Genomic DNA, 18,661 nt, shown 5'->3' on the forward strand with positions numbered 1-18,661 from the left:
ATTACATTTAACTACATTAATCTAAGATTAGACTGCATAATGAAGTGTTGAACTCTTCTTTCCCAGAGGGCTTCAAACAGAGGCAACAGGTAAACAGTAATTAACCAAGTAATTGAATTGAATTTCTGGACTAAGTATATACTACAAGATATACTATTCCTTTATTTTTTAGCAAATGAGAACTACCCAATCACTTGCTACTTCTAATTGAATCTGGCTTTCCCCACTTGTTGGAAGCCAAATGGGAAGTTTAAAAATTGTGATCACATGACCCCTAGACAGTGCAACTGTCATACAGTTGCCAAGGGCTCAAATTTTGATCACATGACTATGAAGCTACTGCAACAGTCTTAAGTTTGAAAACTGGTCATAAATCACTTTTTTCAGTACCCTGAATTTCAAATGGTCTCTAAACGAATGGTTCTAAAGTCAAGGTCTACCTACAGTGTTACGAAGATGTATGCATTTACAAGATATTTGAAATGATTTGGCAGAATACAGTAAGAACTTTTTAAAAATCTTGGTAATAATGAAATCCATAAAAGGTTGGGAGCTGAAGTTCAAGTTGCTATATCAAAAACTTTCAAAAGGATAAATTCAGCTAGTGAAAGAAATTAAGATAATACATTTTTGAATGGATTGTTTAATATTACCATGGCTGTCTAAAAGGTTTCATATCCCCTTTCAAGGCAATATAAGTTGTCTGAGGTATACCTGCTTCATTTTAAGGATTCAAGAGCACAGTTCAATTAAAAAGATTTGTATGTTTAATATTGTGCAATAGACTGTAAAACAAAACAATGTCATCTCTCAGTTGCTCTACATTTAGCTTCTGCCTTTTATATGAAAGGAAATAAGATATGAGACAGAACTGAGTTGAATGCAACAGAAGTAAAATAAATAAAAGCTTTGAAATCAAAACATTTTTTCTGGTAATATATTTTACAGTACTAATAAAACTGTCTATATTCAGGTAGTCAACTTACAACAGTTCATTTAGTGACTGTTATGTTACACAGCACTGAAAAAAGTGAGTTATGACAGTTTTTCACACTTACAACCATTGCATGTCATGTGATCAAAAGTTATAGGCTTGGCAACTAATATTTATGACAGTTACAGTGTCCTGAGGTAATATGATCAACTTTTACAACCTTCCAATAAATAAACTTAATGGAGAATCCAGATTCACTTAACTGTGTTACTAGCTTAACTGCAGTCACTCACTTACCAACTGTGGCAAGATAGGGGCAAAATTCATTTTACAAATAACTAAAGGCAGCAGACACCCAAAATACTCCCTTCTTCCTCCTATTTTCCCAGGTCAACACCGACTACTAGTTCACCAGCATTTCGCCAAATAATATTTTCTATTATGGGACTGTATCTAGAAATTCTGAATGCTCTCCAATCCTAAACCAAGCTCCTTTCTGAAAACTCCTGACTGAAGCATTTAAACATTACTTACAATCAAGAATTCAGTCAAGAAAATATGTTTCTGGCATGTGTCATGCTGCATTTTTAATGAACCGAATAGGCTTTAAAAAATATTAGGTATCTTAGGCATTTGCCCATGGAGGGCTTGTAATCCTTACTGGATGAAGCCTTTTTTCAGAGGCACCACCTTTTGATTAAAAAGCAAACAAAAAAGGATAATCTGTTTATTTATTTATTTTATTTAATTAAATTTTTATACCGCCCTATTCCCGAAGGACTCAGGGCGGTTTACAGGGCAGCATAAAATATAATATAAAAATAGTATAAATTAAAATAGATTAAATTACATAAGCCCAACAATTAAAACAATATTAAAAGCTAAAACCCCTTCAGTCCAGGCCTGATAGATCAAAAAACCAGGTTTTCAGATCATATTCTGCTTTTAATTCTAGAATGGATTAGAGTAGACATTTGGCATGGATTGGTTACTGTTCCAAACAAAATACTAGGTATTATGGATCCTCCTTCATCCCTCAAGACAACTGTTTCTCCCTACTCCAACCTCTGTCTTTTAAGTATACTCATGCTTTGGGACCTTCATATAGTCAGAACGGACCTTTAATATAAACGCAAAAATACCTCGGGAATATTTTATTTTTACAATACTAACGCCCACGGTTAGAACGTTCACACCAGCCCTTTAAAATGGAATTTAGCTCGACTGCTGATAACTATTTTTTCCGACTTCAAATTTATATTACAGATAAGGCGGATGACGATCCTTTTTTGTCTCACGCAGTTTGGGACTGAAATAGGTTGGGATTTCGAGGGACGGAACTACAACCTTATTTACTCGTCTCTTATAAATACAGTAACCAAACCACAAATCTAGTTCTTCCTGGAAAATGTCACACTGCGGTCCCTGAAACGAATGAGAGCACATCTTATTTCTCTCTCACCACCACAAAAGAATTTCCCTGTAATTCCCCCTAAGCATTACCTCCTCAAACTTCTTTTTCGGTTCGCTCCGTTATATTTCTTTATCGGTGCCACCTTACCTTCTTCTCCCCTATCCCTGCGTCGGCCTACCGGGGCCCCTTCCCCTTTATCTCCCGCCAAACTCCCTTTAAGAGACTGTTTCCGAGCCCGCGCCACCTACCCCTTCCCCCATTTTGCTGCACCGGACTGAAGCCACTTAAATCTATTCCGTGTTTTCGCGCGCCTCACCCGTGATGGCGGTAAATTGCTGAATTAACCCTTTCAACGCTGAGGCGGCAGCAGAGCCCCCGGGCGCCGCCATCTTGCCGCCTCGATCACCGAACAACACTCACCACCTGCTCGTCCTACTGCGCAGGCGCGGCTTTACCGCGCCCCAATTCTCTTGCGCGCTTTCAATTTTAATATCTAGCGTAATGAAGAGCATGACGTAAAGAAGGAAAAGCCCTTCTCGAAATGGTATCGGAGACCTCAATTGCTGTCCTCTAGTGGTCGGAGGATTTTTCTAGCGCTTGACTTCTTTCAAGGCAGCTCTCAAAAATTTTGCGAACTTCTTCCCTTTGTCCCAAAGGGAATTCCGCCCTATATTACGGGGCAGTCGCTACAAATGTAATAACCCTAAGCCTAAGTAGGCGTCTGGATTCTCCCAACTACATGAATTTGATGGCGAGAAGTGAAGAACTCTGAGCGCAAATACGAGAACTTACTCAAGCGAAGCTACATGGAATTCTACTAATGTGGAAAACAGAACTTTCAAAGGGGAGAATACCATCAGGGCTGTCTGTCCTGAGCAACACAGGAAAATGATAACTGTATTTGAAACAACTGGACCAAGAACTGCTACAAAAGCAGGAGGAAATAAGAACTTCTACTATTAGTGTAAGTTTCTGGCCAGTGAATGAGCTGCCTGAGAGCATTTAACTCCTCCTATTTATGGGAGAGAACCAAAACACTCAACCACTTCACATTAAGTAGTTGACCTATACTCCATTGATTACATCTTCTAGACCAGAGATACCCAACCTTTTTGGCACCAGGGACCCATTCTGTGGAGAAAGGTTTTTCCATGGACTGGAGTGTGCATGGTTTTGTGTGCTGCCTACATTCCACAATGGGGCTTTGCTTGTTTGTGCAGACTGGTTGTTGGCATGCTATGGCTCAGTACTGGTCCATAGACCGGGGGTTGGGAACCCGTTGTAGATTAAGATTCATGTAGCCAAGAAATTAAAAGACGCTTGCTCCTCGGGAGGAAAGACATGACAAATCTAGACAGCACACTAAAAAGCAGAGACATCACCCTGTCAACAAAAGTGCATATAGTCAAGGCTATGGTCTTCCCAGTTGCAATGTATGGCAGTGAAAGTTGGACCATAAGAAAGGCTGAGCGCCAAAAATTGTGGCCTTTGAACTCTGGTGCTGGAGAAGACTCCTGCGAGTCCCTTGGACTGCAAGGCGATCAAACCAGTCAGTCCTACAGATCAACCCTGACTGCTCTTTAGAAGGCCAGATCCTGAAGGTAAAATTCAAATACTTTGGCCACCTAATGAGAAGGAAGGAATCACTGGAGAAGAGCCTAATGCTGGGAAAGATTGAGGGGCAAGAGAAGAAGGGGACGACAGAGAATGAGGTGGCTGGATGGAGTCACTGAAGCAGTAGGCGTGAGCTTAAATGGATTCCAGAAGATGATAGAGGACAGGAAGGCCTGGAGGAACGTTGTCCATAGGGTCGCGATGGGTCAGACACGACTTATGAATTTTGACTTATGAATTTCCATACTGTAAGAATCTCTAGAAGCTCCTTTTGCCTTGTAAAATGATTGTCTCCACATCCTGAAATTATCATTTGATAACAATTGTGACTTTTCAAAAATATCAGTTCCTTCCGAGTAAAAATGTCATTTCATGCTGAAAGCATTACAGATAAACTCAGTGTCTGGCTTTTATCCATAACTATATTCATTCTAAGAATTAAAAATACACAGGCACAAGCCATGATGCAAGTGTTTCAAATATGATTTTAGTTTTAAAATGATAACCCAGAAATTTCAGACAAATTGATCATTTGCTTGAAAATCAACCCAAGCACCTAATGACAATCCATTTTTTCTTCAGAATGCAATAATGGCAATAGAGAAAAATTGAAAAAATGAAAACCCAAAAGGATAGGTAAGAACACTAAATGTAGTATTTGAAAAATAATTACTTTATTTACTTATTGTACTGTCACTTTTACGTAAATCCTTCAGATTATATATCATTGTCTGAATGAGTTGTTGAACCCAGCTACAACTAAAATTACCATTTTTATAAAGCTGAACAAAAAACAAATGGGATGCAGATTTCTAAAGGAAGGCACAGTTGATTGTAACAGTAAACATCAGTACTTCAGCCTGCATCTTTTTTTGCTATTACCCTTTCTAAATGTTCTAAATGTTGAGATATCAAAGTTTTCAAGAACGTGGAAAGCAATTCCTGCCTTATCAGAAAGGAACCTCTGTTGTATATTGTAGAACTATTGTAGAACTATGTTTAGGAGATAATTATGAGTTACAACATCTTAAATAATTGTAATGAAATAGTAATTGTGTAATTTTAATGACATATATAAACTATGTGTTAGAAATTACTTACAAATGAAAAGTGTGATTTACCTATTGACTGTCTTTGGTGCCTCTTATAAGATACTTTTACAATTATCAAATTTAAAATTCCAAAATGAATCCACTGAAAATTAATTTGGTTTTCTGGTGAAATCTGTAAGCCACATCACTAGCAAAGCAAAAATACAATTGCAGCAAACAGAAAAATGAGAGTGTATCTTAGGCTATGCCTGTCTTAAAGATGGCATTTACCACTGCCTTGTAAGTTCACAGACAACAAGTGGCATGGTTATGACAATTCAGCAAGCATTATCATTCAGTTCAACTTGAAATAGTTTTTATTTTTAATTTACTTATTTCAGGGAGAGGCAATCAGGAGGAAAATGGTGGCTGTTCTGATGACATACTGTTAATAGTGAGAAACAATATTATCTGATAGTTTTAAAACTTCTCTCTTAACATTGAAGTTAATTGATACCATCTATGTATTAAAGGATACAAGAATTCAAAGGAAAAGGTACAGAACGGGTGTTACTGTTTCTGAAACAAGTAACACATTAATTCTGGGAACAGCCAATACCAGAAGAGATAAACATTTGCAGGTTTTTCAAAAATTTCTATTAATCTATAATGGTTTGGGTGAATATTTCAATTTGTTGCAGATTTCTTGAACATCTGGATAATTGTCCTTTGCTTGATTGGCAGCAATTCTACATCCTTTAAATCAGAGTTGAGGACACAATTCAGAACATTCCCATTTTTTACAGATGTTTTTGTCTGGTGTTTGATAGAGGGCCTCTCATTCTCACTGTGGAAATGTCTGTGTAATTTGGGTTGATTTATTTCTGGCTGGCTGTTTGAAGCCTTTAAGATTTTGCAGTGTTTCCTAACAGCTGGGGATTTTCCAACTGTCTTAGATGTTGTAGGGCGCAAATGATACTCATCAGCAGAGCCTTTTTTGCGATTTGGTGTTTTCTGTTCTCTGTCCATTTCCTTCTGAATTTTCAAAGCCAGACACCTATCTTCTTCTTCCTGTTTATATCGTTCATAAAGCTGCTGCTGCTCCAGATATATTTGCTTTTGCATATCATTCATCTCTTTCTCTTCAGTTTGTACAGAAGTTCTTCTTCTTTTGTCATTCAAAGATGAATCCACTGTCCATTCAGTGGGAGATTGAGATTTTCTCTTTGGAATCTCTTTAGTGATCAATGAGCAACTCTGATTTTTATTTTCAATTGAATAGTTTCCCATCATCTTCGTTTCCTCACAGGTTATATCTTTGCTGTCCTGTTGGTTGCTAGATGTCAAAGAAATAAGGATTTCTTCAGTGCTGTCATTTTTCTGATGTTTCAGCAAACATGTACTTTCTGTAAAAAATTTATTTCCAAAGTCATTGTTATTGGAACCACTACTCATTGAGAAAAAATCAGTTTCATGGTCTTCTCTATTGGTAACATGTTCCTCTATTGATTCATTTAAGTGACTCCTAGAAAAAGATGACAATTCAGGGCCATGACTGTTAAACTCAGATGTAGTACATATATTTAAATGAGAACCCGTTGATTCTAAAGGGGAATCTTTAATCATCATTCCTTCTCCAGTTGTCTCTGAAGATAGTATGGTTATATCTTTTCTTATTTCTTCATTTTCCAACATAAAGCGAGTTTTAGCTTTAATGCTTTCCTGGAAAAAAACAAAGGTCAGAATATCCGTATTTTGTGTGTGTGTGTGTGTGTGTGTGTGTAGTGTAGTGTAGTGTAGTGTAGTGTAGTGCAGTGCAGTGTAGTGGTGTAGTATAGTATAGTATAGTATAGTATAGTATAGTGTAGTATAGTGTAGTATAGTATAGTATAGTATAGTATAGTATAGTATAGTATAGTATAGTATAGTATAGTATAGTATAGTATAGCATAGCATAGCATAGTATAGTATAGTATAGTATAGAAATGTTAATACGTATACCTACCTCAGAAAGAGAGTCAATTTTTTCTTCTTTTAATTTTCCAAATAGCAACTTTGGAGAAAAGAAACCACAAGACTTTGGAGATAAATACCTTAAAAACAGCACAAAAGAAAAAGATAATGCAAGCTTTTACAGCTTGTAAAGAACATGTTATATATTATATTTATCTTTAAATATACTGTAACTTACTTGCTTAATTTCTCAGAAGAGTGGATATAATAAAATGTAACCCTAAGACTCTACTTTTCATTGGATTAGTGCTGAATTTCTGTACATACATTTTGGAACTGTGACTTGTTCCTACTCTGCTCCCAAAAACATTATTCAGATACAATTTAGACTTATTTATATTATTTTATTTCTATTATTGTTCAAACATGATTTTTATTTTTTTTATTGTTAGCTAAGGATCATTCTTGAATGGAAGGATAGAATAGAAATTGAATAAATATGACAAAAGGAATAAAAATGTTTCCAAAGTAAGTTGCTGATATCTAAAGCCCTAGAGAGCATATTATGGATTGGAGCAGGGCTACATCTCTTAAGTAAATAAGACCTTGTTGTCCTAAGGTTATTCTAAACCAGGGGTGTCAAACTGCCGGCCCGCAGGCCGGAGCGTCACGGAGAAACCGCGCCCATCCCATTGCCGGCAAAGGGAAAAAGTTCCGATACGTCGCACGACGTCACATGACGTCGCGAGTTTGACATGTCTGTTCTAAACATTCTGCTTCTCATCCTTCAGTCGCCCTAATTCAGACCTTATCAAGCAAAGCATATAGTTGCAATGTTTATAAACAGATTCTAGCACAATACTGTTTCACAGGGCATAAAAGCTCAACTTTAATTATTATTCATTTAATTTATATCTTGTTTTGCTCCTATGGCAGCTAAGAAAAAAAAGGAACAAACTCTGATAAAAACATCTGAAATTAATTATCTAATTCAGATAGAGCTGCCAAAGAGGAAATGCTTGACCCCTTTCTTATTAGCAGATAGTGATGGCTTAGTGCAAGTTGCTAAGAAGTACATTTCACTACCATGTGAACAATGATACACTTCTAAGTGTTTTAGATCAGGGGCCCCCAACCTATGGGCTGTGGCTCACTACCGGGCCATGGCTCTTGGCTAGCAGGCAACAGAAATGGCTGGCCAGTGCACACACGCATGCGTGCACAGTCCTCCCCCTCACGCTAGTGCCCGCGGCTCCATTTGTGCATGGGCGCAAACAGGCCGCTAGCCCCAGGCTGATGTGTGCAGCCTATTTGCGCATGCAAATTTGGAAGCTGCTCTTCTTCCCTCCGGGCCGCAAGGCCGGAAAGGTTGGAGACCTCTGTTTTAGATGTTATGGCATTTATTTCTAGAGATATATATGGCTGCCCATCTCAAAAAGTTAGCATCTCTGGGTAGCTAACAACTAATATCAATAAAATGGCTAATTTAATAGTGAAACACACATTTGATCTAGTGGAAATGGGGAGGCCTATTAATTCTGTCTTAGGCTCAGAACCTAGGTGAGTAACTTTGGGCCAGTCACTCTCTATCAGGTCTAGAAAGATTGCAATGGCAAACCTCGAGAAATGTTGCCAAGAAAATTGCATGGATTTGATTTTAATAGTGGGTAGATGTATGGTATAAATACCTTTAGCTCAATTCCTGAGTTGCCTTCAAATATCATTATCATAAGTATTGTAAAAATGATGAAATATACTGCTCAAAAAAATAAAGGAAACACAAGATAAGACATCCTACTATTAAATACAGTACATTGTGTTGTTTAAGTGTTCCCTTTATTTTTTTGAGAAGTATATAACAGGTATCAATGACTGCAGTCCTAAACTATGATTTAATATTATGCAAACAAGCTTGTCAGCAATTCTTTCCCATTCTCTTCCAGAAAAACTGCAATAAAACCAACACTTCTGGTTTTTGTAATCACAGTGTAATGTTATAACTAAACCTGAACTGTAATAACGTAAACTATGATAATTGAATAGTCCTTTACTTTATGAACACGATTAGCCTAGTAAATTAGGTTCTACATCCCAAATGAAGTTTTATTTGAACTTAATTATACAGATATCCAAAATGCCTATAGAAATTCTCAGTCATCCAAGTCATGGGTGTCCCAAAGATGCTTTTTCAAAAGGCAAACAAAGTTCCGTTTCAGTTATGACAATTTTCTCTCCTATTTATACTATACAAATCTGCATGTATTGTACTAATCTATCTTTGACTATGTAACCAGATTTTACTTACTTCTTAATGTCTCCAGAATTGCTTGATTTGTTTTTTGATGTTTTGCAGTAATCAGAAGGGGATGGGCCAGGTAGCGGACTGTTTTTAACAGACTCTTCAGCAGATCTGTTCTTTAGTGCAAAAAAAACAACAACAGATAAAAAGCATGCCTACTGCTATTTATTATTATTTTCCTGCCCTTTTAATATTTAATTCAAGGCAGTAAACATACCTGATACTCCTATCAATTTTCACCACAAGCCTATGAAGTTGGGTGGGCTGAGAATAGCACTGGCCCAAAGTCAGCAGCTGATTTTAATTATTATGCTGATTTATCACACAAAAATTACGCTGATTTATCACAAAAAAATTGTTGCAGTGCTGATGTGCACAATTCATCCTACATTTTTAGAGATTGATGCATTAATAATGCTCAACACAAAAAGTTTCTTGTTCGTATCAACACTGCTTTCATGTCTACTGTACCAGAATACTATCATAGTGGCATCACCACCAATTTATGTGATAGATTGTCAATTGGAAATTATATTGTTTTATCTAATCTAGGTTTAAAGGAGGAGGATATTTGTTGTACAGAAAACTATTTATGTGCTTTTGTCTGAGTATTCACATTTCTCTTTTATATTATATATTACTTTTGGATGGGGTGTTCTCAACTTCTAATAAATAAATAATTTCTTAGTTGGAAACAGCAAGCATAATGACAAATAAGCATAATCATTTATACCTCAAATAGACATATATTAATTTAATATATCCAGACTAGATCAACTAGGGTTACATGTTAGTTAAGTAGTTAAATATTTAAGGTACACCCCCCCACACACACACAGTGTACCAAAAGTCAGACTCCATAGGTCAAGACATGAAATTACACTGAATGAATCTTCCTGTTAGAATTTGCAAATATCAGAGAAAATAGTCATGTGTCAAATGAGTAAGGAAATGTTTAGAAGAAAATTGCAAGCAATTCAAACATTCAGTGTAATTTTATATAATAAATTGTCTAAGGGGCCTGATTTTTGATACAGCCTCTTCTCAGGTATTGGATTGGCACCAGGGAGACTCAGGTTCTAATCCACTTTGGTATAGATCCTCAGTGGATAAATCTGGACCACTCACTCTAAGCTCCCAAAATTGCTGGTGTGGGAAAAAATAGGTGGGAACACTTTACAGCTCAATGTACACTCCTACATGAAAGGCAGGATAGAAATCTAATCAATCAATAAATCTGCTACTGATAGTAACAAAGTATATCATTTAACAATCTGGTAGCATTTTTTACATTTATCTTGATTACAGAAGAAAAGTGAGAAAGCCTCTGATTAAGTATATTAAGTACTCTTCCAATGCTTACATCAAAATGCCATTTAAGAAACTATGAAGATTTAACTAAGCCTATTTAGCTGTCATTTTGGTCAAACTTACCAAATTGAAACTCAGTTCTCGTGCCAGCACTTCATCTGATAGTAACTGGACTGCTATCTTTTTTTCCCTTTCTTCTGTTAACCTTTGCTCTTCTTCCTCTTCTGCTAGTAGTCTTTGAATATACTCTTCACTTGCTTTGCTCTCTTCTTGCTCAAGAGCACGGCGTTCTGCTTCCACCTAACCGCAAAATGTATCATTATTTTTAACAAGTTCTTTATTTTATAGATTTAGAATTTTCATTTTTTATTTCAATACTTCTTAATAAAGAGCCTTTATAATTTGGCTTGGCTTAATGCATAGGCATTTAGTACCTACAAACAATCTCAATCCAGGTCTTACTCAGGATTTTATGATGCTTAGCAAAACTGCCTATTAGTGAGTATCATTCAACTTTCTACTTTACCTTAGTGATCTCAGCTTCATATTCTTTCCTTAATTCTCCAGGCTTACTTAAGCAATGTATTGGTTGAGGGATATACACTAGTCCAGAAAACAAAGCAGAGATGAAACAAAATATGATTATTATGATCTAATTATTTTAAGGATGCAAATTGCAATTTAATATGAATATATATGAAACCATGCACTTAAATACAATCTTTTCTATCAACATGGGTTCTTTGCAATTTAGTACACCTAATATATCAAAAAGTAAAAATAAAAAATAAGGCCTCACTGGATATTTATCCAGGAAAAACAAGATTTGACCTTTAACAATGGTGATTTTTATTTCTATTATTACAGTTTAATAATTTTAACTGAATTATTACAGTTTAACAAATAATTCAACAAATCTAACAACCTATATTGCACTTGTCTATTTCCCGTACTCCATAAAGAAGAGTAATTTCTGACCTTAGAAATGTGTCACTCTCTTATCAGTTAAATATATTTTTAGTTAAGAGACTATATCTCCGGTAGGAGATATAGGAATATAGCCAGCCGTACCAACAGGCTGAAAAATAGCTTTTATCCGTGGGCTGTTAGGCTTTTAAATGGGACATAATCTTATGCAGAATTGACTTGGGAGGCCGGTGTGTGGTGTAGTTGGTTCACATGGTGTGGTAGGATGGAGGGTTTGTTATCACTGTGTGTTGGGGGGAGAGAGCACGGGGAGGAGGCTCAGCTAATCTCAATGTACACATGTTGTACTTTGACAATAAAGGTTTATTATTATTACTACTAAGTGAATTGCTAAATGTCAATTTTTCCTTGCTTTTTTTCTTTCAAAATTTTATATTAAACTTCTGAACACCAAAGGCAGATGTATATGTAAACCAAGCTAGTGCAATGCTTTACTTACAATAATTTTCTAGGTCCTGTCCATTAATTTTGCGTTGGCACTCTTCTGGAAAATGTTTCTTAATTTTTTCCCATAACTCCAAGTTAATAAGAGTGTTCTTGCGAGAGTTATATCGTGCCCAAGATGAGACACGCCGGCGACAAAAAGGGCAACACAAACTTGCTTTTTCCACAGTAAGTTGGAAACAAGCATTACAAAGAGTATGGTGGCATGGTAGTGTGACTGGTTCCACAAAAATATCCATGCATATGTTACAATGACAGTCAGACAAGGAGAGTGGGGGCTCTGATTCTTTTGGCATGTTCAGTCCAGGAAGGGAAAACGATTTTCTTAATACATCATCAGCATCTACAAAAATACAGTAGCACATTATCTGTTTCAGATCAATAAAAAGACAACATTAAAACTGTGTTTGTTAGATCATTTTTGACACGATGTATGAATGTTACCTGCTATGTAAGCTTTATCACTAAGAGTATAGTACAATACTGTTCTACAGTAAAAACATAAAAACAAATGTATGAATTATGAGTAAGGAATGTCCTCACAGATTACATTAATATTTGGCAGTCCTAAAGTAGGCCAATACATTGTTTCCCAATGCAAATATACTTTTTATTCTCCTGAGATATTTCTGGAGATACTTAAAATTACAGATATAAGATATTGCTTCACAATTATGTAATATAGAAATTCAATTGCATCAACTACTTTTTAGAAAAAGTGTTACCCAATTATTTTCATATAGCTTATTTAAAAGCAGTTTTCCATTGCAGAGAATACCGTATCCTAAACTGAACTAAAGTCATGTGATGCTAACTGAAAATATTGTTTTCAGAATAGGAACTGTTATTTGGGTGGAGCTAAATTTCTAGACAGAAATTGTGATTCATGACCATCCCACCAGGCTCAAGGTTGACTCAGCCTTCCATCCTTCCGAGGTAGGTAAAATGACGACCCAGATTATTGGGGGCAATAAGCTGACTTTGTAATAATGTAATAATTTAATAATATTTCTATACCGCCCTTCTCCCGAGGGACTCAGGGCGGTGAACAGGGCAAGAATAAAAATACAAGATTAGAAAAGTTAAAACAAGATTAAATAAATGCCCATATACTAAAATACATCTTAAAAACCCAATAAAATAACAATAACCACCCCCCCCAATCCCCTCATCAGGCCAGGCCAGCTTGTTCAAAAAAATATGTTTTTAGCTCGCGGCGAAAGGAGCGAAGATCGGGCGCCGTCCGGAGCTCAACCGGTAGCTGATTCCATAGCTCCGGGGCGCCCACAGAGAAGGATCTCCCCCTGGGGGCCACCAGTCGACATTCTCTGACCGGTGGCACCCTGAGGAGGCCCTCTCTGTGGGAACGCACAGGGCGGAGGGAAGTCGATGCCGGCAGCAGGTGTTCCCTAAGGTATAATGCCGCTTGGGGGGGGCGAAAGCCCTAATAAGCAGGCATATACATAGAATGAAGGCTTTTGCTAAGCACATTTGATTTGTGCTTATATTGTAAGCCGCCCTGAGTCTTCGGAGAAGGGCGGGATATAAATGGGATTAAAATAAAATAAAAAATAAAAATAAAAATAATTCTCATACATTCTGTTTGCCTCTAACTTGAAGCTCATGTTGTAGGCTGACAGCTGATTTCCCAGTTTGGCACTTCCTTAAGAGGTACAAGGGCAGATAAACATGGTGGCATGCAGAAGAACACATTTAGACTAAAAGCCTCATTGTGGAATGGCAGAAACAAGAGTAGACTTAGTGCTTCGTATCCTGTTTCCTTCTTTCTTCTCAGAGCAAAAAACTGGGAAAGCTCTCTAGCTGGCCCATCCCCAACTGAAGACTCACTTCAGAGGCACCATGTTGTGCACCACTGTTACTTGTGCCTATCTTGTTACTGGAACATTAAGCATGGATTGCAACCACCACTACTGACAAGGTCAATATGAGAGGATTATTGAAAAATATTTATTGCATAGTTTTGAACTGAGCTTCAAATTAAGAAGCCAGATCAGGTGGAAAGATCGGCCTAAGTTGATCTCAATTTCAAATGCATCAACAACTATTTCCACATACTAGCAAGAGTTTTGTAAGCACAGATGGAAAGCTCTATAGATTCCCACAATGGATGAATGGATGGCAAAGTTAATGGACTTGGTTGAGATGGCAAAAATAACTACTTTGATCAGAGACTTTAACTAGTTTTCTTTCTACATAGACTTTTTGCTTGAAACTGAAAGACCTGACATTTATTTTTGGGATTTTTGATCGGAATTGTTTATAATTATAGAAATACTATGTACCATTGAATTTTAGAGCAATAGCTATTTTTAAAAAAGCAACATTGTAGCTGTAGTGAAAGTTGGAAGATACAATATACTTTTTTTAAATAGTGAAAATGTTACTGGGGGATAACCCCAATGTTGACCCCAACCCTGTCCTAATCCCAACCCCGATCCCAACCCTGCCTAAACCCCAACCCTATCTTATTCCTAACCCTATAAATCCAATAAAATTCCTTTTTTAAAAAAGAAATTCAATAAAATATCCTCCTGCCGCTTCCATTACCTCGAGAGCTATGGAGGTCGTGCTAGGGATGCAAAGCACACAGCTCCATCTCTGAACTACATGCTCTGTCCTGGAAGTGGGTGCCATTTGCAGAGTGGCCATTATTCATTGTGCCATTTTGAAAATGCACCCACTTCCGGGATGGAGCCATGTGGCCAAGACATCCATGGGCCTAGTACCATATCCTCCTTCCTTCATACGTGCTCTGGAGATCTTCTAAATATAAAGTGTGATCGGTGATGGGTGGGGAGGATGTACGACCTAGTGGCATGGGAAAAAGGTCCAAGGATTAGAGTTAGGGTAGTGTAACGGAATCTGCTCATAAGTCAAGGATTACTTGTATATAAAAAAGGCAGTTACCAAATACCATTCAAAAACAGCCCTGTTATATTTTGGACAATGACATCTAATGTCAATTCTTACAACTTACAACTTTCTAGCAAAGGTATGTGACATCATTCAAAATTTGTCAGAGATATTACTAGTTACAGCATGTATCTTTTACTTCCAGGAAGACATCTAAACTGTTCCTTCAGATGTAATATAACCTCATTACAATCAATCTCTGAGAATCTAAGCATAGCCCAAAGCCATTTCAATAATTTCAGACAAATAGGGCTGCAAGATTGGCCCTTTGTAGACACATTCCTAATTTCTCAGTCATCTACCTACCAAGTATGCACACTTGAAAGTAATATTGCTGTTCCACGTACAATAAAGGTGAATATTTGGCAGCATGCTACATCAGATAGAAACTCACTAGATTTGCGCCACAAAATATTATATGTCATATATGTAATATCTTAGATTCACACAACTAGGTCTTTGGTATCAATGACTAAATAAATAAAATTCATCTGCTATTCAAGGATTAGACATATTTCACACGGGAAACAACAAATGAAGTATCTGCTACTGCAGCCCACCCCCTCTGCTGAAATAACTAATGGAAGGATTTTAAAAGATGTTGTACACAAAATGAAAATGTTCTAGCACTTACATTGTGCTTTCTAGTGTTCACTTCACAAACATTATCTACATAATCTGTTGCACAGCTTTGTAAAACAGGCCAATATTGCTTCCCCCAATTATAAATAAACTGAGAAGTTTTGTCATACTGACTGCCATGTTTGCCAGTGAGTCCTGGAAATCTAAAATTATTCCTAAAATCAACGTCTTCTAACAACATAATCTCAGAAAGATTCTTGAGACAATACTTGTAAAATGTTAAAATTAGTTCTTAAATTCAACCAGTCTATATTCACTTGAATATATACATAAACTAGCAGTAATTCCAAATGCCTGTTTCTCAAGGAGCAGTAAGCAATTGTTAGGAATTCCAGTGGCATCAGCCTCATTTCTGCAGTTCTCAAGTAAAATAATTTTTCAATGCTTCTATGGGTGCGATAGCTCAGCGGTTAAAGACACTAAACTTGTCAGCTGGAAAGCTGAAAGTCCAGGTTTAAGAACCAAGAAACAGGAGAAGCTGCTGTTATTTGGCCCAACTCCTGCCAACCTAGCAGTTTGAAAGCATGCAAGGAAAGGTACCACTTCAGTGGGAAGATAACAGGCTGTATTGCAGGCTAACTCTGCCCACAGCCTGGAGTTTGATCCTGACTGGCTCAAGGTTGACTTAGCTTTCCATCTTTCCAAGGTTGGTAAAATGAAGAGCCAGAATGCTGATACTGTAAACTGCTCAGAGTGCTGTAAAGCTCTATGGGTGGTATATCAGTCTAAGTGCTGTTGTTATTCGGAAAACACTGGCTCCCTTAGCTATGAAACAGAGATGAGCGCTGGCCTCTAGAGTTGGACATGACTGGAAAGGAGAAACTTTTTCCTTTATCTTTAGACTGGATGTGAGAGCCATTTGTTTATAACAGTATATGCAGGTACTATGCAGTTGCATATTGTTTAATAGCGTAAATGAGGAAAACTTCTATAGAAATCAAATAATGCAAAAAAATTAGTTAAGATACAAATTCCAGATAGAAGTGCAAATACTGGGCAAATGGAATATTGGAATGTTACTATACAAACTGTGGGAAGTCAGCGCCCCAGAGAAGGAAATATTAAAAGGGCGAAAAATATATTTCCTAAAAAGATATTGAAGAACCAGAAAAGCATGCCCAGTTTTCTTAACAGACCCAGGTCTCCTTCCTCCAAGCAGAAACCAGTTCTGTAGAAATGCAGATGTAAACCATCAGGAAGGTTGGAGCTAGAAGCTTAGGAAGAAAAAGACACCTAAAATCTACATACCCCAGCCCCAGGAAAGCAGGATATGATCTTAGGACATAATAGGATTAACCCACCACCACCAAGAATACCAGAAATACACACTCAGACTCAGGAAATACAAAGCCTGAAACAGGAAATAACTCCAAACAAAAAGGCCCCAGAGGGTATAAAATCCCACTCCCTACATGTGCTCAGTCCTTTTTTTCTGCTAGAACCATCTTTCTGTCCGGCTCTCCTATGCAATAAACTGTAACCTTCTTCCTAAAGCAGTCGCCATGTTGTTTATTCCTTGCTTGGACTGAACCATGATAAAGACTTTTCCTTCAACAAAACTACAGATGAACAATCAACTGCAATGAGATTGAAGGTCTTTCAACACTGGCATTTGTGAAAGGGGAAGAGTACATAAAATTATGTCAAACACAAATTAGCAGGAAAAAAGGAAATTTATACAGAATACAATTCCATATCATTAAGTTTTTGATTTGTACTCCACTAGCAATTCCATGGTAGAGGACAGACAGGAAGGCCTGGAGGAACGTTGTCCATGGGGTCACAGCTAACAACAAAGCAATTCCATAAAAATAGTCTTGTTTTAATAATTTATTTAATATTATATGCCTTGATTTGAAGCCTTCCACTCAAAAAAGCCTCAATACAATTTGTTTCCTGTAAGACTCTGTGAAACTGAAGCAAAATATACCATCCCCTTATTTGAGGATAGTGAGAAACTACCCAACCACTTCTGTGCAATTCAAACTGTTAGCGATTTTCCCCATTCACTTTGCTTATTGGAAGCCACTTTCCGTATAATTCCTTCTAAGCATTACCTCCTCGAATTTATTTTTTTTTGGTTCGCTCCGTTGTATTTCTTTTTCGGTGCCACCTTGGCTTGTTCTCCCACATCCGCGCCAACCTTACCGGAGCCCCTTCACCTATATTTCCCGCCAAGGCACTATTTCGGAGCTCGCGCCACCTGCCCATTCCCCCATTTTAGCTGCACCGGACTGAAGCCATTTAAAACCTATTCTGTATTTTCGCGCGCCTCACCAGTTCAATATTTCAATACTGAGGCGGCAGCAGAGTCCCCGGGCGCCGCCATCTTGCCGCTTCTATCATAGCACCGAACAACATTCACCACCTGCTGATCCCACTGCGCAAGCGCAGATTTACCACGCCCCAATTCTCTTGCGCGCTTTCAATTTCAATATCTAGCGTAATGAAGAGCATGACGTAAAGAAGAAAAAGGAGTGTCGTCCTTCTCGAAATGGTATCGGAGACCTCAATTGCTGTCCTCTAGTGGCCGGAGGATTTCTTTTCTAGTGCTTGACTTCTCTCAAGATAGCTCTCAAAAATTTTGCAAAGTTCTTCCCTTTGTCCCAAAGGGAATTCCGCCTTATATTATGGGGCAGTCGCTACAAATGTAATAACTCTAAACAGAAGAAACCTAGGGTGGTGTCTGGGTCCTTCCAATTGCGTCATTCCTTTTGACGGCAAGACGTGAAGAACTCAAAAAACTCATACGAGAAGCTGCAGGGAATTCTACTGTGAAAACAGAACTTTAAAATGGGCTGCCTATCCTGAGCCACACAGGAAACGAATAACTGGACCAAGAACTGCTACAAAAGCAGGAGGAAATAAGAACTTCTACTATTAGCGTAAAAGTTTCTGGCCAATGAATGGCCAGAGAGCATTTAACTCCTCCAATCTATGGGAGAAAACCAAAGCACTTAACCACTTCAGATTAAATACTTGATATATACTTCATCGATTACATCTTCTAGACTGTTTAAGATTCGTGTATTTTGATTTATGAATTTCCATACTGTAAGAATCTCTGGAAGCATCTTTTGCCTTGTAAAATGATCATC

At 37.4% G+C, this 18,661-nt stretch overlaps 2 protein-coding genes across 4 annotated transcripts in view; both read right to left on the reverse strand.

Moving 5' to 3' along the window:
* The window catches only part of UBXN7 (UBX domain protein 7), a 35,218-nt gene extending 32,460 nt beyond the window's left edge, over positions 1-2,758 (reverse strand). For 2 of the 3 annotated variants that reach the window (XM_081329649.1, XM_081329647.1), the window contains exon 1: positions 2,665-2,758. In XM_081329649.1, coding sequence (XP_081185775.1) covers positions 2,665-2,737 — 73 coding nt within the window. In that variant the 5' untranslated portion in view covers positions 2,738-2,758. Of the gene's footprint in view, positions 1-2,437; positions 2,569-2,664 lie in introns of those variants that run through there. The other variant, XM_081329648.1, reaches the window with a different exon arrangement.
* A 1,856-nt stretch (positions 2,759-4,614) lies between these two features.
* On the reverse strand, positions 4,615-17,937 carry RNF168 (ring finger protein 168). The gene is made up of 7 exons (XM_081328753.1): positions 17,841-17,937; positions 11,983-12,330; positions 11,083-11,159; positions 10,680-10,856; positions 9,252-9,361; positions 6,999-7,086; positions 4,615-6,715 (listed from the first exon to the last, which is right to left on the reverse strand). Exons 2-7 carry the CDS (start codon positions 12,281-12,283, stop codon positions 5,681-5,683), a joined length of 1,788 nt encoding a protein of 595 aa, XP_081184879.1. The 5' UTR covers positions 12,284-12,330; positions 17,841-17,937; the 3' UTR covers positions 4,615-5,680.
* Between the last annotated feature and the right edge of the window lie 724 nt (positions 17,938-18,661).

The sequence above is a fragment of the Vipera berus genome (assembly GCF_964194415.1).
Source record: "Vipera berus genome assembly, chromosome: 5".
Taxonomy (NCBI): Eukaryota; Metazoa; Chordata; class Lepidosauria; order Squamata; family Viperidae; genus Vipera; species Vipera berus.